This window comes from Dama dama, chromosome 19 (genome assembly GCF_033118175.1).
Source record: "Dama dama isolate Ldn47 chromosome 19, ASM3311817v1, whole genome shotgun sequence".
In the NCBI taxonomy this organism is placed as follows: Eukaryota; Metazoa; Chordata; class Mammalia; order Artiodactyla; family Cervidae; genus Dama; species Dama dama.
The window spans coordinates 49,211,464-49,238,996 of record NC_083699.1 but is presented as its reverse complement, the minus strand read 5'-3'; the positions used below and the strand labels follow the sequence as shown (position 1 = coordinate 49,238,996).

Genomic DNA, 27,533 nt, shown 5'->3' with positions numbered 1-27,533 from the left:
GAACTTACTGCTGACCTCTGTCATACAAAGATAGCACATGGTACCTCTTATGTGCTACCTCAGATTCTCTCTGCCCCACCTGATTCTGGGGCTGTGGCTGGTCCATCTTAGCCACCACCACAGCAAGAAGTTATGCTGGGCTCCAGTCAAGTTCATGCGCATAAACCCAACAGCGCCTCATGCCCACGGAGTAGCTGCTTGCTGCAGAAACTCACGAGGTACTCACACAAGTTGAAATCACAAGTGCAGGGGGCGGAGTTAATGCCCCTCCCAGCTACCCTTTGACTGTGGGGAACAGGAGCCAATGGATGAATTCTCATCCTTTCCTCCCTCTGCAAGGTGGTCACAAGACAGGTGTTCCTACCGTCTCTCAGAAGAGTCCTCAGAGACTAAGTCCTCCACTGCACATGATGCTAAAGGGTCACTAACCCAATGTCGTGCCTTCTCACCTGGTCCACCCTCTTCTTTTCTCTCATTTCTTCCCTGGATGTACCCCCCAACACCCCCGCCAATAAAGCAACAACACATAGACTTCTACTTTCTGGGGAGTTCAGGCTTAGAATCCATCACGCCATTACTGCTTTACTGATTACTATTTATACAATATAGTTTTGTTTAAATACAAGATATCTGGATCTAATTAGAGGTTCCAGTGTTGAGTGCCTGCCTCCCACACTAGACTGTGTGAGTGACTCCTTTCAGTATTCCCAACACTGAGCAGAATGCTGGAATTCTCTAGCACACCCATTCTTCTTTCACCCTTTTCCATAAAATCAATCATCTGGGAAAGTTCTCATCGTGGATACTTGAATCTTCTGCTGTGTATGGTTTCCAAACCCAGGACCATCTCTATTAGAGGGGATACTCTTCTAGCTTGTTATGCAGAATTCAAAAAAGCCAAGGGCAGAATCACTAAAGCCTTCTGTGACCAGCTGAAAAATAGTGCCCGCAAAGTGGGTGCCCCCAACCCCACCCCTGTTACTGCGACTGTGTCCTCATTTGCCAAGGCCTTTGCAGGTGTCATGAAGTTAAGGCTCTTGAGATGCGGAGATCAACCCACTAAATGCCATCACATGTCTCCTTATAAGAGGGAGGCAGAAGCCCGAGTTGTGTGCACACAGGGGAGGCAGAGTGGTCACATCGAAAGAGATTAGAAGATATTGGTCTTAAACATGGGAATGATGTGACCATGAGTCAAAGAATGCCAGCAGCCACCAGAAGCTGAAATGGGCATGGATCAGATTCTCCCCGAGAGCCTCTGGAGAGAGCACAGTCCTGCTGCCACCTTGTTTTTAGCTCAGCAATACTGATTTGGGACATCTGGTCTCCAGAACTGGGGGAGAATAAATTTCTGTTGATTTAAGTGGCTCAGTTTGTGTAATTTGCTACAGCCACAGGAATCTAGTGCAACTTCATCTTTTAAAGGGCCCTCAGAGACACCAACTCAGCCCTTTATGAATACATTGTCTTTCATGCTTTCCCACATACCTATAGTTAGCTCAGCATTTGTTTTCTTTCCATTGTTTCTAATGATGTTTGGAAGTCTGGTATTTAACCCCAAAGGTGCAAAAATAGTCATTATAAACTAGATGTCACTGTGAAGTTACCATAAACTAGACCTCACTTTCTAGGGGAGAATGTTGAGACCTAACGGCCCCTCATCATGACATCCATGCCCCAACTTGCTTTAAGCCTATTTCACCCAACTGGTCAGTGTTTCTCAAAATGGGGTCCAAGGGTCACCTGAGTTGAATCACCTGAGGCACTCATTAAAAATATAAAGTCCAGTACTTATCCCAAAGCTCACCTCTAGGACTGAGATGCAGAAATCTGCACTTTTAACAAACCTCCCTGGTTTCTTAGCACACTGACTTTGAGAAACTCTACTACAGAAGAAGGGCTTCCCAGGTGGTGCCAGTGATAAAGAACCTGCCAGCCAACGCAGGAGACCTAAGAGATACAGGTTGATCCCTGGGTCGGGAAGATCCCCTGGAGGTTTGTATGGCAACCCACTCCAGTAATCTTGCCTGGAGAATCCCATGAACAGGGGAGCCTGGTGGGCCATAGTCCACAGGGTCGCAAAGAGTTGGACACAACTGAAGTGGCTTAGCATGCACGTACACACTACAGAAGAAAGAAGTCAGAATGACCCAACAGTACTTCCCTTGGTCGCTCAGTGGTAACACCACCAATTCTGGGCCAAGACTGATTTCATGCAGGAACAGCCCCTGCCATGGCCCCTAGACTGGATGCCTGTGATGAATGCCACACTAGAAAAAGTCAGTTGTCAAAGTGTTAGTCACTGAGTCGTGTCTGACTCTTTGCAACCTCATGGACTGTAGCCCACCAAGTTCCTCTGGCCATAGAATTCTCCAGGCAAGAATACTGGAATGGGTAGCCATTTCCTTCTCCAGGGGATTTTCCCAACCCAGGGATCAAACCCGGGTCTCCTGCACTGCAGGCAGATTCTTTACCATCTGAGCCACCAGGAATGCCACACTAAGGAACCAAAATAGTCCTGTCCCCTCATGTGTTCATACTGCAAAACAGCTGCAGAGGTATCTGGAGTGTGGGGCACCACACATGCTTTTGAGAATGTGAGTCACCATTAAGTAATTCATGGTAATTTAACTTTTTAATTAAAAAGACCTTCACTAAACAATAATAGCTTACAAATGCAAGTCCCCTTTGATCTTGCAATTCCACTTTTGGGAGTTTATCCTACAGATATTCATTATGCTTATACATATGAACATGATCATTCCCTGCAGAACTGACTGTAATAGCAAAAGACTGGAAACAATCCAAATGCCATCACTGTAGAACTGATGAAATAAATTATAGCACATTTATACAATGAAAAATAATAAGGAAACTGTGTATGTATTGATATGGAAATGTCTCCAAGATAGATTGTTAAGGGGAAAGGCAAGGTGCAGAGCACATGTATAATATGCTACCTTTTGTGGGAGAAAAGGGAGCAATAAAACTCCACACTCCTATTTGTTGTCTATTCATAACGAAATGCAGGTAGTGAGTGTACCTGAGAACAGTAGTTATCTCTGATGCAGGAGATGGGAACTGAGCAGATGAGAAACAAGAATGGGAGGGAGACTTTTCACGGTATATATGATTTCACTTTGGGGTTTGGAACCATGTAAACATATTATTTATTCAAGGAATAAATAATAAAACTTAAAATAATCATTTATTGTGGCCCTGAGAACAAGCAATCTGGCCTGGTTCTCCACACCTGCAAGTCTTGGTGTCCATGTGGCGCTCTTCAGACTGGGCGCATGTTGCAGGGGCCACCGCCACTGCAGTGGGTACCTGGTTAGACGTGGTGCTCCAGACCAGAATGCTCATTTCCATTGTCCAAGACGGCAGGGGGAGGACAGGTCTTTGAGTTCCTTACAGAGGAGAACCAGCTCCACAGAGGTTCTGGAAATTGGGTCCACTGCACCCTGGACAGCTCCAGAAGGGGAGGGTTCTGGGCTGCCTAGTACTTGAGGACTCGGTACCTAGTACTGAGGCATCAGCTCTTCCCGGCTCACGAGGGAGGAGTGGTGGTAGCGATCCCGGGTGGCGAAGTCTGTGTTCTCCTGGGTGAGCTGAGTCATCTCCATGTCAACCCTAGTCAGGGACGGTGCCAAAATTATCTGCTCTTGGGGGGATCGCAAGCTCCTTTGGTGAGAGAAACATGGAGGACAGTCAGAAGAAGAGACCATAGTACTAACCACTGGCAGTCAGTCTTCTCTGGGATGGAGAAATGATTTGCAAAAACATCATTGTGCCTATTACTCAATATGTATTAAACAACAGAACTGTTGAAAGCTCTATGTACAACACTTCATGAATCCAAAGCACTAGAAATAAGTATCAAATAAAGAGTGATATTTACCTTCCTTAGCAGAAATGTATAAAACTATAAAAATAATCTTCCAAATGCTGTGGTGTTGAGGCTCTATAGCTCTACTTGGCCTTTTTGTCAAATGAAATAATGGAATGGAGAGGCTGGAAAGTGGAAGCAAATAAAAAGAAAAACCTTCTCTTTAGTTCACCAGAAGGAAAGATGAATGAGGAACAGCCCAGGTTTACAGAGTAAGCAGTTATGCAGTAAAGCGTAAAAGCTTTGGCACCAAGCTGGCCTGCAGGCAAAAAGTGAGCTCCAGAGTCACAGAAAGGTCCACATAGAGTTGGAGTTGGAAGAAACTGGTAGAGAAAAATGTTATGGATACGTGAGGAAAGTGCTGGCAGCAGAAAGACGAGCCTGGCAGCCAGGATATCCAAAGAACACAGTCACAGCTCTGTCACCAGTTAGCCTGGCGGCCTCAGGCAAACCTCTTCACCTCCTTCTGCTTCTATTTCCTCTCCTTCTCAACCCCCTTCTAGTCACTGCAGTGTGTTAGGTCCTGAAATCACGTTAGGCATAGATTTCCTCTTAAATCTTTACTTTGTAGGTAGTTACGTTGAATTGTTTAAATAAGGAATATATTTTATAGTTGTTAAAAAATGGTAGAAACCTTGTTATAAATCTGTGGAACTTAAGCAGAAAGCTTCACTGACTGGAAAAACATGCTGTTATAGGACTTCAGATCACACGACTAAGGCTTTGCAGCCACTTGATGAGAACATATCTAAATTAGAGGGGTTGGGCTTTCTGAGAAATGAACTAACTTCTATAAAAGTTGAATGTGCAAGAAGTAAGGTTAGGAAGTGACGGAAATGCCGTACCAGTCAACATGTGTTTAAGGTAAAACCATAATATTTTTCTGAGTTCAGGGAAATAATACACTTCACTATCTAGTCTAGAACGGCCTAAGAGTTCTCACCTGGGCAGTTGCTAAGACTTCAGGAAAGAAAGCTTCTCTAAGGTCAGGCTTAATTTTACATAATTCTGGGAACTGTAGGTGTAACAGAGGAAGTAATATACCCAAACTCCTTTGCCCAAAACACCCTACAGTTATTCTTCTTCTTTGGTTTTGAAGAGCATCTGGGGTGACAGTTGTGAAAAAAATTCAAAATTACAAAAAATAAAACACAGCAATCAATTTCTACTTTTAAGTGGTCACGATTTCTAGGTCCTTTCCCCTCCTGAACAGTCACCACAAGATATCGCTCAGTAGCCATGATGAGGCCAGTAAGCTTGATGCTGACTCTTAGCTGAGGCCTCTACAAGTCCACGGAGACATGAATAGTGTAAACTAGATTCTCTTCCAACCAAAGCACTGTCATTTTCTAAGAATAATCTCCTCCTAACATATTCTTCTTTCTACATAGCACAACAGTGACCTCTGAGGTGAAATCCCAGAAATTCAGAGATCAAAAAGGAATGCTGACCTCCCATAGTCATTTGTAGGCTTTCAAACCTACAATACCTAAAAATATTCATGCAAATTGGATAAGGCCAAATATACTCAGCCACACACCAGTTGCAGCTCCAGAATCTGAAGGCAGCTTCCACACAGAATCTATTTCCACTTAACCTCTACTTGCCCTCAGGACTAGGATCAGTATAGGTGTATTGTGACCTGAGTCATCAAGCTGGTCCCTCAGCCTGAAAGAGAGGCAGAGAGTGGCCCCCACCCCTCCTACAGCTTCACACAGGACATTCAGTTCAGCTTCCAAGCAGATGGCAGGGAATTGCCCCTCTCCACCCCACTCTCCCTGCCAGCCTCCTCCCTGTTGGTTTCCATGACCCCTGCTCCTGACATCATCATTTTTCTAGCATCCAGGGTTTAGCATCCAGGTCATTCTTGGACTGACTTGAACAGACAGGCAGTGTTTATATTGTCTTAAAACAGATTCCTGGGCACTTCCCTGGTAGTCCAGTGGTTGAGAATCAGCCTGCTGATGCAGGGAACACAGGCTTGATTTCCAGTCCAGGGAGGTTCCACATGCTGAGGGGCAGCTAAGTCTGCACACCACAACTACTAAGCCTGTACTACAGAGCCCAGGAGCCATAACTACTGAGTGCCCATGCTGCAGCTACTGAAGCTGGTACATCTGGAGCCCATGCTCAGCAACAAGAGAAGCTGCCACAATGAGAAGCCTGCACACCGCAGCTAGAGAGCAACCTCTGCTTGCCAGAAGTAGAGAAAGTCATATGCAGCAACAAAGACCCAGTACTGCCAAAAACAATATAAATAAATAAAAATTCCCAGAGTCTTGAGGCCTCCAAAGGTGAGCAAGCGTTGGCACTAGAAGCATAGAGGAGGAGGAAAGAAATTGGGGTACTCATGAAGCCTTACCTTCCCTGAAAGGCTTTCTGCTGTTTCTCAGGAAAGTTTGTTCCTCCCTCTCCTTGGGTATTTGAACACTGAAGTCCCACAGAAATCCTGCAGGGTCACTACTCTGTTTCTGTACTTGGTCTCTGCACTTTCACCAACACAGTCGTGTCAACTACTTCTGACTTGAAATGGAAGAATGGAAGTTCTCGGCCTTGAGTTTGTGTGTGTCAGTACTGATGCTAACGTGTCTTAGATTGTGAACTCACTAAAAGTAACTCTCTCAACTTAGACCTCTCAGCAACCAGATTCTAAAGAAAGCCTATGTTCTCAATTCCTGAGGATAAGAAGAGAAGAGGGGGCCAGAGGAAGCTTCTGATGAGCTGAGGCAGAGGGGCTGGGTGGTGGAGGGCAGTGAGGAGCAGTCTGAGTTTCCTTGAGGTTCTCAAACGTCAGGCATTCACACCTCAATTCACCCAAGCCCATGAAGCACCTTTAGCACCTCCCAGGCCAGGCATCTGCCCTCATCCTGGCCCCAGGTTGGCACAGACCTGTAGGAGGGGATCAGAAGGGATCTCATCCATCTTAAAAGGCTGAAGTTGGAGGCTAAACCTGCAAGGAAGGCATAGACATAAAACTTTATGAAGATTCTATGTAAGCATCTACAATCCCAGGTTTTAATGGGGTAAATATATCCCCTGATAAACACAAAGAAGAGCACAATTTTCCCCTCTTTTTAGGTCTAATCGAACTACATTCATTGTAATACTCTCTGACAGTAACCAGCTAAGGACTTCATACTTACAAGTAGTTTCCAAAAGTTTACTTCTAAACTCCAAAATCCCAAGAAAGAAAATTAATGTGTTAAAGAGAAAGAAGCAGATGACTTGCTAATTTCAGTCTTAGGAATTATTAATTTCTTAAAATTTCGATAATTTTATTTTTAGATTCAAACTGATATGTGTTAAATATATGCTGTAAAATCCGCCACTAGACCATATCCTCCACGAGGACAAGAAGCACATCTTTTTCACCCAGTAAGACTCATAGTACAACAGTCACAGCATCTGGCCCTTAGGAAGTTTTCTACAGGTGTTAAGTGACTCAAATAGCCCCACATGTAAAAATGTTAGAGCTGAAGTTCAAGATGAGACTGTTGTTGATACTGACCAAATAGCCTGCCATCAGATACACTGTTTAGAATAGGGTTTATCAATTTTTTTAAGTTTTTTTTAAATCCATTTCTCCTTTGGAGTGATCACACAAAATGAGTTATATATAACTTTAGGAAACCAAATGAAATGTAATTTTATAAAATAATTTTCCAAATTACATATTTACACATATTCACTCCACCAGATATATTATTCAACTATAAAAAAGAACAAGATAATGCTATTTGCAGCAACATGGATAGACCTAGAGAGTGTCATACGGAATGAAGTAAGTCAGACAGAGAAGGAGAAGTATCACATGACATCCCTTAAGTGTGGAATCTAAAAAGAAATGATACAAATGAACTTACTTACAAAACAGAAACAGACTCACTGACTTCAAGAATGAGCTTATGGTTGCTGGTGGGAAGGATGGGAGGAAGGGATAGTTAGGGAGTTTGGGATGGGCATGTACATACTACTATATTTAAAACAGATACCCAACAAGGGCCTACTGTATAGCATAGGGAACTCTGTTCTGTGGCAGCCTGGAAAGGAGGGCTTTGCAGCGGGGGAATGGATACATGTATATGTATGGCTGAGTACCTCCACTGTTCACCTCAAACTATCACAACATTGTTAAACGGCTATACCCCAACACAAAATGAAACATTTTTTTTTTTTTAAAAAAGAAGTCTAAGGCAAAGCTTATCAATGCTAAAAAAAAAAAAAAATGTGTCTCTAACAGTAAAGTGAAAATATTACATGTGTAAATGAGATAAATGACAGAGGATGAGATGGTTGGATGGCATCACCGACTCAATGGACATGACTTTGGGTAAACTCCGGGAGTTGGTGATGGACAGGGAGACCTGGCGTGCTGCGGTCCATGGGGTCGCAAAGAGTAGGACACGGCTGAGCAACTGAATTGAACTGAACTGAGATAATGTAAAATTCTTAGCACAATAACTGGTAGTAGATATTTTTATAATCTCACAAAATGAATTATATATAACTTGAGGAAACCAAATGAAATGTAATTTTATAAAATGCTTTTCCAAATTACACATACTCATTCCACCAGACATATGTGTGTGTGTATACATATATATATTTCATATATATATGCTTGAAAGTTGATTAGATCATGTTCAATATATGATCAGGAAGTAAGCATTATTTTAAGAGGGTTACGTTAGAGTCTTGGCTAACATCAACAGTGTGTAGCTGATAAGACATATTTACTGAATCTCATGTAGGGTTATAACGGTTAGGGGGAGGACAAATTTTAAATTTGCATTAATAATCTGCAATTGCAAAGAGAAAGTCTCTAATATATTTTGACATTGTCAGAAGGAAGAAAATAAACATTATATTAATTGGTCTTACTTATTTATGACCACTTTGATTCTAAATTATCTATATTTTAGATGTAAATTTGCCTGAAATTTGATTTCATACTTTCCTGTTAACAAATTTCTGAGAAATATTTAAATTTCTTAAGATTAAACTAACTTCTAAGAAATTCAGAAGCAATCACTGATGTAATCACTGTTAATTAAAATATATCTATCCATTAAATTGGGCTTCCTGGGTGGCGCTAGTGGTAAAGAACCCGCCTGCCACTGAAGGAGATTTAAGGGGCCAGGGTTCAATCCCTGAGTTAGGAAGACCCCCTGGAGAAGGAAATGTCAACCCACTACAGTATTCTTGCCTGGAGAATCCCATGGACAGGGAAGCCTGGTGTGCTACAGCCCATGGGGTTACAAACAGTCGGATATGACTGAAGCAACTTAGCATGCAATGCATGCATCCGTTAAATTAGCTGATATAAGGACGCTTAGCATGACTTTTTCTAAAACATTATTTTTAATGTACACATGATTCAAGTGTTTGAAGTGCATTTCTTTCAAAAATATATACCAAACTACGCTAACTTGAAAGAATTTCTTTTTCAGTTTGCCTGGATTGTTACAGTCCATCTGACTTAGTTAGGACTTAAAACTACATTATTTATTTTAAAAATTGAGACACTAGAATGTTGATGAAAAGAGCTCTAGAATGTACCTTTCAAACAGCTTTATTATTGAGGAATAAATAACACACAATAAAGTGTTGAGAATATTTTCTTCCTTTCTTTATTCTTCCTGCTCTGGCACTTGGGGGTCTGGACTCCTAGAAAGAACAAACAACTCCCCTATGAGCACACTTGATATATGGTGGTGGTTTAGTTGCTAAGTCATACCTGACTCTTGCAACTCCATGGACTGTAGCCTGCCCAGCCTTCTCTGTCCATGGGATTTCCCAGGCAAGAGAACTAGAGTGGGTTGCCATTTCCTTCTCTAGGGGATCTTCCCCACCCAGGGATTGAACCCACATCTCCTGCATTGGCAGGAGGTTTCTTGACCACTGAGCCACCATTACTTTGCCAACAAAGGTCTATCTAGTCAAGGCTCTGGTTTTTCCAGTAGTCATGTATGGATGTGAAAGTTGGACTGTAAAGAAAGCTGAGTGCTGAAGAATTGATGCTTTTGAACTGTGGTGTTGGAGAAGACTCTTGAGAGTCCCTTGGACTTCAAGGAGATCCAACCAGTCCATCCTCAAGGAGATCAGTCCTAGGTGTTCATTGGAAAGACTGATGTTGAAGCTGAAACTCCAACACTTTGGCCACCTGATGCGAAGAGCTGACTCATTGGAAAAGACCCTGATGCTGGGAAAGATTGAGGGCAGGAGGAGAAGGGGACGACAGAGGATGAGATGGTTGGATGGCATCACCAACTCAATGGACATGAGTTTGGGTAACCTCCTGGAGTTGGTGATGAACAGGGAGGTCTGGCATGCTACAATCCATGGGGTTGCAAAGAGTGGGACACGACTGAGCGACTGAACTGAACTGAGCCACCAGGGAAGCCGCACCTTTGATACACAAATCAAGTAATCCAGAGCCCACACTCCCAACCACTTCCTTTATCAAGCTCTTATACATCAAGCCAGTATTCCCCTGTCTTAACTCACCCCAGGGCAAAATAGTAGACAACTGGAGATGACCCCTACAACCCAGAGCCCCTGCAATTACTCAAACTATCCAATCCTAAACTTACTCAACTACGTACCTGCCTTGCCCATTCTTTCCCGCTAAAACTCCCCTAAGAGCACACCTTTGATATCAGGTGGGCATAAGGGGCCATACTCTCCCCTTGACCTCTTTTGCCTCATGACCAACTCTGGTCCTTCCCCTGTGGCCCTACATAGCCCTTCTATTCCTAGAGGTCTGTGAGTATAAACTTATTTCTTCATTTCTGTGTCTGTGTATTATTCTACCTGATTAAAACAAGCCCCAGGTACATTTTTAGAATAAACTAAGTGTATTTAAGAATAAGATTGATTCTTTGTAGCCAGAGTTGGAGAAACTCTACAAAGTCAGCAAAAACAAGACCAGGAGCTGACTGTGGCTCAGATATGAACTCCTCATTGCAAAATTCAGACTTAAATTGAAAAAAGTAGAGAAAACCACTAGGCAATTCAGGTATGACCTAAATAAAATCCCTTATGAGTCTTCTGTGGAAGTGACAAATAGATTCAAGGGATTGGGTCTGATTGAAAGGGTGCCTGAAAAACTATGGATGGAGGTGCATAACATTGTGCAGAAAGCAGTGATCAAAACCATCCTCAAGGAAAGGAAACCCAAAAAGGCAAAATGGTTGTCTGAGGAGACCTTACAAATATCTGAGAAAAGAAGAGAAGCAAAAGGCAAAGAGGAAAGGAAAGATATACCCATCTGAATGCAGAGTTCCAAAGAATATAAAGGAGAGCTAAGAAAGCCTTCCTAAGTGAACAGTGCCAAGAAATAAAGGAAAACAATAGAAAGGAAAGCCTAGAGATCTCTTCAAGAAAATTAGAGATATCAAAGGAACATTTCATGCAAAGATGGGCACAATAAGGGACAGAAACAGTATGGATGTAACAGAAGTAAAAGATAATAAGAAGTGGTGGCAAGAATACATAGAAGAACTACACAGAAAAGGTCTTACTGACTCGGATAACCATGATGGTGTGATCACTCACCTAGAGCCAGACATCCTGGAATGTGAAGTCTAGTGGGCCTCAGGAAGCACTACGAACAAAGCTAGTGGAGGTGATGGAATTCCAGCCGAGCTATTTCAAATCCTAAAAGATGATGCTGTTAAAGTACTGCACTTAATATGCCAGCAAATTTAGAAAACTCAGCAGTGGCCATAGGACTGGAAAAGATTAGTTTTCATTCCAATCCCAAAGAAGGGCAATGCCAAAGAATGTTCAAACTACCACACAATTGTACTCATTTTACATGCTAGTAAGATTATGATCAAAACCCTTCAAGCTAGGCTTCAAAAGTACACAAGCCAAGGACTTCCAGATGTACAAGCTGGATTTAGAAAAGGCAGAGGAACCAGAGATCAAATTGCCAACATCCATTGGATATTAGAAAAAGGAAGAGAATTCCAGAAAAATATCTACTGCTGCTTCATTGACTATGCTAAAGCCTTTGATTGTGTGGATCACAGCAAACTGTGGAAAATTCTTCAAGAGATGGGAATACCAGACAACCTTACCTGCTTCCTGAGAAACCTGAATGCAGGTCAAGAAGCAAGTTAGAACCGGACATGAAACAATGGACTGGTTCAAAATTGAAAAAGGAGTACATCAAAGCTGTATATTGTCACCCTGCTTATTTAACTTATATGCAGAGTACATCATGCAAAATGCCGGGCTGGACGAAGCACAAGCTGGAATCAAGATTGCCAGGAGAAATATCAATAAACTCAGATATGTAGATGATACCACCCTAGTAGCAGAAAGCCAAGAGGAACTAAAGAGCCTCTTGATGAAGGTGGAAAAGAGTGAAAAAGTGAGAGTGGAAAAGTTGGCTTAAAACTCAACATTCAAACAACAAAGATCATGGCATCTGGTCCCATCACTTCATGGCAAATAGATGAGGAAACAATGGAAACAGTGACAGACTTTATTTTTTTGGGCTCCAAAATCACTGTGGAGTGACTGAAGCCATGAAATTAAAAGATGCTTGCTCCTTGGAAGAAAAGCTATGACAAACCTAGACAGTGTATTAAAAAGCAGAGACATTACTCTGTTGACAAAGGTCCATATAATCAAAACTATGGTTTTTCCAGTAGTCATGTACAGATGTGAGAGCCAGACAATAAAGAATGCTAAGTGCCTAAGAATTGATGCCTTAGAACTGTGGTGCTGGAGAAGACTCTTGAGAGTTCCTTGGACAGCAAAGAGATCAAATCAGTCAATCCTAAAGGAAATCAACCCTGAATATTCATTGGAAGGATTGATGCTGAAGCAGAAGTTCCGATACTTTGGCCACCTAGGGCAAAGAGCTGACTCATTGGAAAAGACCCTGATGCTGGGAGGGATTGGGGGCAGGAGGAGAAGGAAGCAACAGAGAACGAGGAGGTTGGATGGTATCACTGACTCAATAGACTTCAGTGAGCAAACTCTAGACTGAGCAAACCTCAGGAAATAATGAAGGACAGGGAAGCCTGGCATGCTGTAGTCCATGGGGACGCAAAGAGTCAGACACAACTGAGCGACTGAACGACGACAATGTGCATTTAAAGTGCACCATTTGGTGTTAATACATGTATATACTGTGAAAGCACCACTAAAAGCAGGATCCTGAACACATCCATCACCTCCAAGTCCCCTCAAGCCACTTCACAAGACCTCCCTCCCACATATCCACACCTCCACCCCATCCAAAGGCAACCACTGATAATGCTGTCATTATAGATTAGTTTGCACTTTTGATAATTATCCTTAAGTGGGAAACAGGGGTTACTGCTTTGAGATATTTTTCTTTTCTAATATAAGCATTTGATGCAGTACACTTCCTTCTGAGGAAGTGCACTGAATTAACTGCAGCCCACAATTTTGATGTTATATTTTCATTTTCATTCAGTTAAAAATACTTTAAAATTTTACTTATTTCTTCTTTGAACCATGAGTTAATTAGTTTCTTTAGTATATTTAGTGCTCTTTAGTATTCTTAGTCATTTAGTGTTATTCAGTGTTCTTTAGTTTCTAAATATTTGGGGATTTTCCAACCATCTTTCTGGTATTTATTTCTAATTCACTTCCTCTTTGTTCTTTGAATTGACTTAAATACTTTTAAATTTACTGAGACTTTAAAAAATTTCCTAAAATATGGTTTATTCTGGTAAATGTCTCATTCTTTTCACTTGAAAAGAATATATATATTCTGCTGTTGTTATATAGAATATTCTACACTATCAATTTAGCCACATTTGTTGATAATGTTAGTCAAGTCTTCTAAAGCCCTACTGATTTTTTCCTACTTGTTTTATCAATTATTGAGAGAGAGGTGTTGAAATCTGAATATAATTGAGAACTTTTCTACTTATTATTGCAGATCTATCAGGCTTTGTTTTTTGTATTTCAAAGCTCTGTTTTTAAGTACATCAATATTAAGATTTATTATGTTCTCTTGGTTAATTTTCCCTTTGTCTCTATGAAATGACCCTCTTTATCCCTGGTAATATTCTTTTCTCTGAAATCTACTTTGTCTTATGTTAATATAATCAATCCAGCTTTGTCTGATTTATCACGATACAGCTTGTCCCATTCTTTTACTTGTAACATTTGTTTCTCTACGTTGAAAGTAGGTTTTTTGTAGACAGCAACAACTGGATCATGCTTTTTATTCAATCTGATAATCTCAATTCAAATTGAGAATTGACAAATTCAATATGACATTGGTTTAGACCACTTAATCGGGAGTGTTTAGACCATTTAAAATTAGTGTGGCTATTGATATGGCTAGGTTTATGTAAACCACCTTGCTATTTGTTTTTGGTCTATTATCCTTTTCTCTTTTTTCTATTTTGAGTGCTTTAAATTCAATTTTATCTTCTTTATTAGCTGATTAGTTGTAATTCTTTGTTTCATTATAGGCATAACTCATTTTACTGTGCTTCTGAGTCCTGCATCTTTTTTTACATGTTGAAGGTTTGTGGCAGCCATGCATTGAGCAAGTCTATCAGGTCCACTTCCCCTGCATCACTGGCTCACTTTCTGAGTCACATCATGGTAATTGTTACAATATTTCAAACCTTTTCACTATTATTAATATTATATTTCTTACAGTGATTTGCAATCAGTGATCTTTGATGTTACTACTGTGACTTGAAGGCTCAGATGATGGTTAGCATTTTTTAGCAATAAAGTATTTTAATACTAAGATATGTACAATGCTTTTTAGACATAATGCTATTACACACTTAACAGACTGCTGTATAGTATAAATATAACTTTTATATGCACTAGGGAAGAAAAAAAAAGTGTGTGACTTGCGTTATTGTGATATTCATTTTAGTGCAATGATCTAGAACTGAACTCACAATATTTTCAAGGTACACTTGTCTTTTAGTAGTTGCTTAGGGTTTGTAATACACCTTTTTAACTTATCATAGTCTATCTTTAAGTGATATTTTAGTACTTCACATATAGTATAAGAAACTTTCAATAGTATATTCCCATTTCTTCCCTCCTGGCTCTTAACTTATTGTTGTCATCCATTTTACTTCTACATGTCTTATCAACCTCACAATTTATTATTGTTTTTCATTTGTTATCATTTATGTGCATGCCATATTTTTTTAATCCTAGACTGTCAGCTTGAAAGTGGGATTTGTATCTGAGTCAGTGTTGGCATTTAATAGGTATTCAAAACCTGTGTTTTTCAATAAATGCTGAAAGAGAAGAAAGGAGGTGGTGGCAAAACGGCTGTATTGCTCACCAAGGTGAAGTCCGGGACTTGTCCGACCAATGTAGAAATATACAATGGCAGCAACACCTATGTTAACCAGGGTATAGACCCACTGGATCACAAACATGATGAGAAGGGACCCAATAGCCTGTGGAAATAGAAGGAAAAACAAGTCAGCTCATGGTTGAAACACACTCTAAGCAAGCCACAAGACAACGGCCTTAAGTGGAGGAATTCCCTGGTGGTCTAGTGGTTAGGGCTCCACACTTCTACTGCAGGGGACCAGGGTTTGCTCCCTGGTCTAGGAACTAAGATCCCCCAAGCCATGTGGTGTGGTCCCCTCAAAAAACAAACAAAAACCCTTGATAAGACTAGGGCCTTGGGGGAGGAGCCAAGATGGCGGAGGAATAGGACGGGGAGACCACTTTCTCGCCTACAAATTCATCAAAAGAATAACTGAACGCAGAGCAAACTTCACAAGACAACTTCTGATCGCTAGCTGAGGTCATCAGGCGCCCAGAAAAGCAACCCATTGTGTTCGAAAGGAGGTAGGACAAAATATAAAAGATAAAAACAGAGACAAAAGAGCTAAGGATGGAGATCCATCCCGGGAAGGGAGTCTTAATAGAGAAAGTTTCCAGACACCAGGAAACCCTCGCACTGGCGGGTCTGGGGGAAGTGTTTGAATCTTGGAGGGCAACCTGACTGGGAGGGGAACAATAAATAAAACCCACAGATTAAGTGCCTAAAAGCAACTCCCTGCAGAAAAGTACCCCAGACACCCGCATCCGCCACCAGCAAGTGGGGGCAGAACGGAGAGGAGCAGGCGGCATTGCTTAGGGTAAGAACTGGGCCTGAGTGCCCTGAGGACAATCGGAGGGAGCTTTTGTGAGTTACCAACTTAAACTGTGGGATAGCAAAAGAGAGAGAGAAAATTAACTGGCCCGAACACACTGCCAGCCAGTTCGCAGAACAAAGGGACCGAGCAAGTCCAGAGAAGAGCTCGCAGGCTGCGGACCGGCCCAGCCCCGCTGGAGGCTGGAGGCAGAGGGGAGGGGAAAGGGGCAGGCTCGGCCCCAAGGACCGCATCCCCTACTGCACTGCAAACAGGCCTCCAGTTTCTAATCAAAGACCTCCTGAGATTCTGGATGGTCGACATCCCCCGGGAGGGTCGCGGCAAGACAGAGGGCGCAGGCACCCGACCGGCACGGGCAGGGACTGGGGCTGGGGACTGGAGGGCAGCGCCAGCCCCTCCCCGCAGCGCGACGGAACTAGCAACCTGAATAAGAGTCCACCTCCGCCCGCCTGTGCCAGGGCGGAAATTGGGCACTGAAGAGACCGGCAGACAGAAGCCAAATAAACAAAGGGAACCGCTACAGAAGGGACCGGTGCAACAGATCAAAATCCCTGTAGATAACATCGACTACACCGGAAGGGGCCTGTAGATATTGAGAAATGTAAGTTGGAATGAGGAGCTATTTGAAACTGAACCGAACTCACACTGACGGCAACAGCTCCAGAGAAATTCCTAGATACATTTTTACTTTTTTTTTTTTTTAAGTAAGAAAAAAAAATTTTTTTTTCTTTTTTCTTTTTTCTCTTTTAAAATTCCCTATTACTCCATTACTCCTTAACTTTCATTTTCATAGATTTTTATAATTTTTTTAATTAGGAAAATTTTTTTTTCTTCTTTTTCTTTCTTTTTCTCTTCTATTTTCTATTTTTCTTTTTCTCTTATTTCTTTTAAAGTCCTCTATTACTCCTCCACTACTCCTTAATTTTCATTTTCATTACAATATAACCTTACCAAAAAAAAAAAAAAGAAGAGAAGCCCTATTTTTAAACAGAACTTCATATATATTTCTAAAATTTTTTGTGGGTGTTTTGGTTTTTGTTTTTAATACAGTATTTTTAAGAGTCTAACCTCTACTCTAGATTTTTAATCTTTGTTTTTCAGTATATGATATAAATTGTGGACATTTAAGAATCCAATAACCAGTTCCCATTTTTATTCAGGAGTGTGTTGATTATTCTCTCCCAATCTTGACTCTCCGTTTTCTACCTCAGAACACCTCTATTTCCTCCTTTCCCCTTCTCTTCCCAATCCAATTCAGTGAATCTTTGTGGGTGTCTGGGCTACGGAGAACACTCTGGGAACAGACAACTGCGTAGATCTGTCTCTCTCCTCTTGAGTCCCCCCTTTTCTCCTCCTGCTCATCTCTATCTCCCTCCTCCCTCTCCTCTTCTTCATGTAACTCTGTGGACCTCTCTGGGTGTCCCTAACGGGGGAGAATCTTTTCGCCATTAATCTAGAAGTTTTATTATCAGTGCTGTATAGTTGGAGAAGTCCTGAGACTACTGGAAGAATAAAACTGAAATCCAGAGTCAGGAGACTTAAACCCAAAACCTAAGAACACCAGAAAACTCCTGACTACATGGAACTTTAAGTAATAAGAGACTGTCCAAAAGCCTCCATACCTACACTGAAACCAACCACCACCCCAAGAGCCAGTAAGTTTCAGAGCAAGACATACCACGCAAATTCTCCAGCAACGCAGGAACATAGCCCTGAACGTCAACATATAGGCTGCCCAAGGTTACACCTAACACATAGACCCATCTCAAAACTCATTACTGGGCACTCCATTGCTCTCCAGAGAGAAGAAATCAAGTTCCACACACCAGAACACCGACGCAAGCTTCCCTAACCAGGAAACCTTGACAAGCCAATCGTCCAACCCCACCCACTGGGTGAAACCTCCACAATAAAAAGGAACCACAGACCTCCAGAATACAGAAAGCCCACTCCAGACACAGCAACCTAAACAAGATGAAAAGGCAGAGAAATACCCAACAGGTAAAGGAACATGAAAAATGCCCACCAAGTCAAACAAAAGAGGAGGAGATAGGGAATCTACCTGAAAAAGAATTTAGAATAATGATAACAAAAATGATCCAAAATCTTGAAAACAAAATGGTGTTACAGATAAATAGCCTGGAGACAAAGATTGAAAAGATGTGAGAAATGTTTAATAAAGACCTAGAAGAAATAAAAAAGAGTCAATTAAAAATGAATAATGCAATAAATGAGATAAAAAACACTCTGGAGGGAACCAAGAGTAGAATAACGGAGACAGAAGATAGGATAAGTGAGGAAGAAGATAAAATGGTAGAAATAAATGAAGCAGAGAGGAAAAAAGAATCAAAAGAATGAGGACAACCTCAGGGACCTCTGGGACAATGTCAAACGCCCCAACATTCGAATCATAGGAGTCCCAGAAGAAGAAGAAAAAAAGAAAGGCCATGAGAAAATACTCGAGGAGATAATAGCTGAAAACTTCCCTTTAAAATGGGGAAGGAAATAGCCACCCAAGTCCAAGAAACCCAGAGAGTCCCAAACAGGATAAACCCAAGGCGAAACACCCCAAGACACATATTAATCAAATTAACAAAGATCAAACACAAAGAACAAATATTAAAAGCAGCAAGGGAAAAACAACAAATAACACACAAAGGGATTCCCATAAGGATAACAGCTGATCTATCAATAGAAACCCTCCAGGCCAGAACGGAATGGCAGGACATACTTAAAGTAATGAAAGAGAATAACCTACAACCTAGATTACTGTACCCAGCAAGGATCTCATTCAGATATGAAGGAGAATTCAAAAGCTTTACAGACAAGCAAAAGCTGAGAGAATTCAGCACCACCAAACCAGCTCTTCAACAAATGCTAAAGGATCTTCTCTAGACAGGAAATGCAGAAAGGTTATATAAACATGAACCCAAAACAACAAAGTAAATGGCAACGGGACCACACCTATCAATAATTACCTTAAATGTAAATGGGTTGAATGCCCCAACCAAAAGACAAAGATTGGCTGAATGGATACAAAAACAAGACCCCTATATATGCTGTCTACAAGAGACCCACCTCAAAACAAGAGACACACACAGACTAAAAGTGAAGGGCTGGAAAAAAATATTTCACGCAAACGGAGACCAAAAAAAAGCAGGAGTTGCAATACTCATATCAGATAAAATAGACTTTCAAATAAAGGATGTGAAAAGAGACAAAGAAGGACACTACATAATGATCAAAGGATCAATCCAAGAAGAAGATATAACAATTATAAATATATATGCACCCAACATAGGAGCAACGCAATATGTAAGGCAAATGCTAACGAGTATGAAAGAGGAAATTAACAGTAACACAATAATAGTGGGAGACTTTAATACCCCACTCACAACTATGGATAGATCAACTAAACAGAAAATTAACAAGGAAACACAAACCTTAAATAACACAATGGACCAGCTAGACCTAATTGATATCTATAGGACATTTCACCCCAAAACAATCAACTTCACCTTTTTCTCAAGTGCACACGGAACCTTCTCCAGAATAGATCACATCCTGGGCCATAAATCTGGTCTTGGAAAATTCAAAAAAATTGAAATCATTCCAGTCATCTTTTCTGACCACAGTGCAGTAAGATTAGATCTCAATTACAGGAAAAAAATTATCAAAAATTCAAATATATGGAGGCTAAATAACATGCTTCCGAATAATCAACAAATCATAGAAGAAATCAAAAAAGAAATCAAAATATGCATAGAAATGAATGAAAATGAAAACACAACAACCCAAAATCTATGGGACACTGTAAAAGCAGTGCTAAGGGGAAGGTTCATAGCATTACAGGCTTACATCAAGAAACAAGAAAAAAGCCAAATAAATAACCTAACTCTACACCTAAAGCAATTAGAGAAGGAAGAAATGAAGAACCCCAGGGTTAGCAGAAGGAAAGAAATCTTAAAAATTAGGGCAGAAATAAATGCAAAAGAAACTAAAGAGACCATAGCAAAAATCAACAAAGCTAAAAGCTGGTTTTTTGAAAAAATAAACAAAATTGACAAACCATTAGCAAGACTCATTAAGAAACAAAGAGAGAAGAACCAAATTAACAAAATTAGAAATTAAAATGGAGAGATCACAACAGACAACACTGAAATACAAAGGATCATAAGAGACTACTACCAGCAGCTCTATGCCAATAAAATGGACAACTTGGATGAAATGGACAAATTCTTAGAAAAGTATAACTTTCCAAAACTGAACCAGGAAGAAATAGAAGATCTTAACAGACCCATCACAAGCAAGGAAGTTGAAACTGTAATCAGAAATCTTCCAGCAAACAAAAGCCCAGGACCAGATGGCTTCACTGCTGAATTCTACCAAAAATTTAGAGAAGAGCTAACACCTACCTTACTCAAACTCTTCCAGAAAATTGCAGATGAAGGTAAGCTTCCAAACTCATTCTATGAGGCCACCATCACCCTAATTCCAAAACCAGACAAAGATGCCACAAAAAAAGAAAACTACAGGCCAATATCACTGATGAACATAGATGCAAAAATCCTTAACAAAATTCTAGCAAACAGAATCCAACAACATATTAAAAAAATCATACACCATGACCAAGTGGGCTTTATCCCAGGAATGCAAGGACTCTTTAATATCTGCAAATCAATCAGTGTAATACACCACATTAACAAATTGAAAGATAAAAACCATATGATTATCTCAATAGATGCAGAGAAAGCCTTTGACAAAATTCAACACCCATTTATGATTAAAACTCTCCAGAAAGCAGGAATAGAAGGAACATACCTCAACATAATAAAAGCTATATATGACAAACCCACAGCAAGCATCACCCTCAATTGTGAAAAATTGAAAGCATTTCCCCTGAAATCAGGAACAAGACAAGGGTGCCCACTCTCACCACTACTATTCAACATAGTGTTGGAAGTTTTGGCCACAGCAATCAGAGCAGAAAAAAAAGTAAAAGAATCCAGATAGGAAAAGAAGTGAAACTCTCTCCGTTTGCAGATGACATGATCCTCTACATAGAAAACCCTAAAAACTCTACCAGAAAATTACTAGAGCTAATCAATGAATATAGTAAAGTTGCAGGATATAAAATTAACACACAGAAATCCCTTGCATTCCTATATACTAACAATGAAAAAACAGAAAGAAATTAAGGAAACAATACCATTCACCATTGCAACAAAAAGAATAAAATACTTAGGAGTATATCTACCTAAAGAAACAAAAGACCTATACATAGAAAACTATAAAACACTGATGAAAGAAATCAAAGAGGACACAAACAGATGGAGAAACATACCATGTTCATGGATTGGAAGAATCAATATTGTCAAAATGGCTATTCTACACAAAGCAATCTATAGATTCAATGCAATCCCTATCAAGCTACCAACGGTATTTTTCAGAGAACTAGACCAAAGAATTTCACAATTTGTATGGAAATACAAGAAACCTCGAATAGCCAAAGTAATCTTGAGAAAGAAGAATGGAACAGGAGGAATCAACCTGCCTGACTTCAGACTATACTACAAAGCCACAGTCATCAAGACAGCATGGTACTGGCACAAAGACAGAAATATAGATCAATGGAACAGAATAGAAAGCCCAGAGATAAATCCACGAACCTACGGACACCTTATCTTCGAAAAAGGAGGCAAGAATATACAATGGAAAAAAGACAACCTCTTTAACAAGTGGTCCTGGGAAAACTGGTCAACCACTTGTAAAAGAATGAAACTAGAACACTTTCTAACACCATACACAAAAATAAACTCAAAATGGATTAAAGATCTAGATGTAAGACCAGAAACTATAAAACTCCTAGAGGAGAACATAGGGAAAACACACTCTGACATAAATCACAGCAGGATCCTCTATGACCCACCTCCCAGAATATTGGAAATAAAAGGAAAAATAAACAAACGGGACCTAATGAAACTTAAAAGCTTTTGCACTACAAAGGAAACTATAAGTAAGGTGAAAAGACAGCCCTCAGATTGGGAGAAAATAATAGCAAATGAAGCAACAGACAAAGGATTAATCTCAAAAATATACAAGCAACTCCTGCAACCCAATTCCAGAAAAATAAATGACCCAATCAAAAAATGGGCCAAAGAGCTAAACAGACATTTCTCCAAAGAAGACATACAGGTGGCTAACAAACACATGAAAAGATGCTCAACATCACTCATTATTAGAGAAATGCAAATCAAAACCACAATGAGGTACCATTACACGCCAGTCAGCATGGCTACTATCCAAAAGCCTACAAGCAATAAATGCTGAAGAGGGTGTGGAGAAAAGGGAACCCTCTTACACGGTTGGTGGGAATGCAAACTAGTACAGCCACTATGGAAAACAGTGTGGAGATTTCTTAAAAAACTGGAAATAGAACTGCCATATGACCCAGCAATACCACTTCTGGGCATACACACTGAGGAAACCAGACCTGAAAGAGACACGTGCACCCCAATGTTCATCGCAGCACTGTTTATAATAGCCAGGACATGGAAGCAACCTAGATGCCCATCAGCAGATGAATGGATAAGGAAGCTGTGGTACATATACACCATGGAATATTACTCAGCCATTAAAAAGAATTCATTTGAATCAGTTCTAATGAGAAGGATGAAACTAGAGCCCATTATACAGACTGAAGTAAGCCAGAAAGATAAAGAACATTACAGCATACTAACACATATATATGGAATTTAGAAAGATGGTAATGATAACCCTATATGCAAAACAGAAAAAGAGACACGGAAGTACAGAACAGACTTATGAACTCTGTGGGAGAAGGTGAGGGTGGGATGTTTCGAAAGAACAGTATGTATATTATCTATAGTGAAACAGATCACCAGCCCAGGTGGGATGCATGAGACAAGTGCTCAGGCCTGGTGCACTGGGAAGACCCAGAGGAATTGGGTGGAGAGGGAGGGGGGAGGGGGGAGGGGATCGGGATGGGGAATACATGTAACTCCATGGCTGATTCATATCAATGTATGACAAAACCCACTGAAATGCTGTGAAGTAATTAGCCTCCAACTAATAAAAAAAAAGTAAAGAAAAGAAAAAAGACTAGGGCCTTTAGAAACAATGGTCCTCTCATCAACCTCTGAATCCTATAGAAGTCTGAATAATTGAACTTTACTCGTAATGCAAAAAACCTCTTTAAAGAAGATATTTGAGAAGATGTCCTTCTGAAAGTACCCTCTAATCAAAACAATCAATAAATAGATATTCTATTCTAGCTCCTTGTCCTACTCCTGAGAGAAGCAAATTAAATTATGCTAATATGGTATACCTGGAAATTCAGTGATCCAGAATTTATCAGAGATGATTATTTAAAAAGTAAAGCATTGATTAAAATAAATGGTTCATTAAATGTAATCTTGCCATGTGTAGCCTTATCTAAATTCTAATATACAAGCAATTAAAACACATTGCTCCTAATAAAGACTTTCCTCTGTCCTCCTCTCAACCCCCACCCCAAGATCACACATGTATCCACCTGAATTAAGTCTCAAGAACAGCTGAGATCAAAATGAAGTTACTCACCCCCAACAGGGAGACCCAGGGATTGCATATGTGAGTGTAGAAAGAAGTTGGTCTCCTCTGGAAATCATGTTCCTGTAGTCTGGACTTAAGGAAGAAATCTAAAAAATAAATGAGCCAAAATCCTTGGTTACTATTTTGTTATCAAACCTTTTAGTGTTTTTATTAGCAAATACCTATGTGCTCCTCTTCTCCAATTTCCTAATTCAGTCTAAAAGACAATGTCCAGTCACCTCAACCATTGGTTTCCTTGGCCACACCTGAGGCTTGTATTTACCAGAAAGTTCACCTCCTAAATCATGATTTCAATAAATCTGCCCTCAGTCCATCACCTCTGTTTTTTTTTCTCATTCACTCTGCTGTCTCCCACCCCAACTATTCATAGCCTGCAGGGGGACCTTCAGTCAACTTGCCCTAATATGTTTTTGCTTCCTACCACCTACTTTCTCTTTTCATTACCCTCTTACCTAGCTTAGAGTCCATGTCCAAGACTATTAGCAAGCACTCCCTTGGACAGATCATCTACTTCCTCACTTCAGCATCACTCACAAGTCTTATACCTTAAGTTAACTCATTCTCCTACACTCTGATGTAATAAATTTACAACCTGTCCTCTCAAAAGAGAGCTTTCATATTCTCTCATTGCCAAATCTACCAACCTGCTTTTGTCTGTACCCTCTCTTCTGCCTTTCCATTGACAAAGTAGATGAACAGTGCTGGCTCCTACCTAAGGCCCATCCCTATATTTGTGCCCTGCTCATTTCACCTTTGTGTCATCAATTTTTCCATCCTCTACCAAATCATCCTCATCAAATACAAATACACTGTAATTTCTTCCAACTAAAGAAAGTTTCTGGTCACCCCCTAGCTACTGTCCTTTTTTTTTTTTTCTTTTTGTCTCTCTTATAGCAAAAATTCTCAAAAGAATCATCTATGTGGTTTCTACCTCCTATTGTTTCCTCAACCTACTTTTAGGATAGTACACACCACTCAACTAAAACTACTCTTCCTCAGGCTGTCAGTGACTTGAATCTTTTCAAATTCAATGGTCAACTCCTCATCTCATTTGACTTTTCTGGTAGCATCTGACACATGGGATCACTTTTTCCTGCTTGAAATATATTTGTCTCCTGATTTCTAAGATGCCTTGGTCTCCTACTTTTCCTCCTATCTCACTGTCCACTACTCAGTCTCCTTTACTGGCTTGTCTCTTCCTTCTAACCCCCAAATACTTCATTCAGTCCTCAGCACTCTTCTTTATTGCAGTTAGGTGTGGTCATGTGACTAAGTTCTCACCAACAGAATGTGAACACAAGTGGTGAGTGCCAGTTCTGCACCAAAGCCTTTGAGAGAGTAGGTATACCTCTTCTCTGTGCTTGAAATCTGAATATGGGAACTCAGTCTTGATTTTGTTCATGACAAGGTCCTAGGGGATCAGTTCAGTTCAGTTGCTTAGTCACGTCTGACTCTTTGCGACCCCATGAACTGCAGCACGTCAGGCTTCCCTGTCCATCACCAACTCCCGGAGTTCACCCAAACCCATGTCCATTGAGTCAGTGATGCCATCCAACCATCTCATCCTCTGTTGTCCCCTTCTCCTCCTGCCCTCAATCTTTCCCAGCATCAGGGTCTTTTCCAATGAGTCAGCTCTTTGCATCAGGTGGCCAAAGTATTGGAGTTTCAGCTTCAGCATCAGTCCTTCCAATGAATATTCAGTACTGATTTCCTTTAGGATGGACTGGTTGGATAGTGGAATCATAAAAATGGAAGGAGGCTGGGTCCCTGAATAATGCATGGCGGAGAGCCTCCCACTGATTTGGAACACCCTTCCTGGACTACTAGTGCAAGTGAAAAATAAATTTCCATTGTGTTTGAGCCACTAAATTTTTACTTGTTATAGCAGTTTAACCTCCTTTAGTTAATATACCTCCAAGCAGGCTTTAGGTTCTTCTGCTACTTCTATACAATATATTCCTGACAAAGCCAGTGATCTTCTTTAAGGCTGGATCTTATCATAGCACACCCCTAGCTAGAACTTTCAGTGACCTTCTGTTGTGGTGACCATGGCATGTGTAACTCTACACAGGACTGACCTCTGCGTTCCTTACTGTGGTCATCTCCTATCCATCTCCCATGACCCACTCCTCTCCAGTCACTCCTGGGATTCTGCTGTTCTTGCAATTTGCCAATCCAATTCCCTTCTGTGCCTTTACACATGCCATTTCCTCTACCTGGAACTCTTCCCTCACATCTCTGCCTGGCTCACTACTTTATATACTTCAGTTTTCCATAAAAATATCATCTTCTCAAAAAGATCTTTTCTGACAAACCTATCTGAAACAGAACCACTATTCCCACCCAGGTCTCTATCTTGTTACCTCACTTTATGATTCATCATATGACTTATCACTTACTGGAGTCCAAGTATGTGTGCTTGCTTACTATGTGTCTTTCCTGATAGAAGGCAACTTCAATGACAACAGAGACATTCTCCATCTATTCAGCATGTTCTCCATCCCTAGTCTAGAATAGTGCTTAGAAAGTAGTAAATATCCCATACCTGAGGGTAAATGAATGACAAACCAACCCAGGCCCCAGAGAAGTCTGCATCCTCTCAACATGTCTGCCTTTATCATACACTTCCAACCCATTATACTTATTTTTTACACCTCCCTATCTTGAAGGCAGAGATTGTCTTTTTTAGCTCTAAATGTCAAATCTAGGCAGTTTGTGCATAGGACGTGCTCAACAAATGTCTCCTTTTTAATTGTGGATTAAAAGAAACTCTTCCAGAAGACCTAGATAGACATTTATCCAAAGAAGACATACAGATGGCCAAGAAGCACATGAAAAAATGCTCATATCACTAATTATTAGGGAAATGCAAATTGAAACACCAATGATATATCACCTCATATGTCGCAATGGCCATCATTAAAAGTCTACAAATAACAAATGCTGGAGAGGGTGTAGAGAAAAGGAAACCCTCCTACACTGTTGAGGGAATGTAAATTGGTGCAGCCACAATGGAGAAAGGTATGGAGGTTCCTTAAGAATCTAAAAATAGAGTTGCATATGATCCAGCAATCCCGCTGTCGGGCATGTATCCAGACAAAACTATAATTTGAAAAGATACATGCACCCCAATGTTCATTGCAGCACTGTTTACAACAGCCAGGACATGGGAACAACCTAAATGTCCATTGACAGATGAATGTATAAAGAATATGTGGTATATATATATACAATGGAATACTACTCAGCCATTAAAAAAGAATGAAATAATGCCATTTGCAGCAACATGTATGGACCTAGAGCTTATCATACTAAGTGAAGTAAGTCAGACAGAGAAAGACAAGTACCAAATAATATCACTTATATGTGGACTCTAAATATGACACAAATGAACTTATCTACAAAACAGAAATAGATTCACAGACATGGTTGCCAAGGAGGAGGTGATAAGGATGGACTGATAGTTTGGGATTAACAAACTGTTACATATAGAATGGATAAACAACAAGGTCCTACTGTCTAGCACAAGGACTATATTCAATATCCTGGGATAAACCACAATGGAAAAGAATATGAAAAAGAATATATATAAATATATGTATAAGTAAATCACTTTGCTATACAGTAGAAGTTAATACAACATTATAAATCAACTACAATAAAGTAAATTTTGGAAAATTGTGCCAAGGTTTATAACTGATTTGAATTGACAGCTCTATTAATTTTTTTTTAAAAGAAGCAGCACTGTTAAGATTGTCTTTGATTACATTGTATACTTTCAACATGCCCAATGCATGATTCATTTTTTCGATCACAAGCTTAGTGAAATATAGTTGTTCCATTGGTCATTAAGAAGAAACACGACTGGTGAAGAACTTAGATTTTTGCCT

General features: G+C 40.3%; 1 protein-coding gene across 2 annotated transcripts in view; it reads right to left on the bottom strand.

Annotated features, from left to right (window-relative positions):
- Window positions 1–2,690: 2,690 nt before the first annotated feature.
- SLC12A8 (solute carrier family 12 member 8) overlaps window positions 2,691–27,533 on the bottom strand; it is a 144,530-nt gene continuing 119,687 nt past the window's right edge. For both annotated transcript variants that reach the window (XM_061167933.1, XM_061167932.1), the window contains 4 exons: window positions 23,632–23,729; window positions 15,204–15,321; window positions 6,779–6,839; window positions 2,691–3,684 (listed from right to left, as the gene is read on the bottom strand). In XM_061167933.1, the coding sequence (XP_061023916.1) occupies window positions 3,522–3,684; window positions 6,779–6,839; window positions 15,204–15,321; window positions 23,632–23,729 (440 nt within the window). In that variant the 3' untranslated portion in view covers window positions 2,691–3,521. The remainder of the gene's footprint in view (window positions 3,685–6,778; window positions 6,840–15,203; window positions 15,322–23,631; window positions 23,730–27,533) is intronic.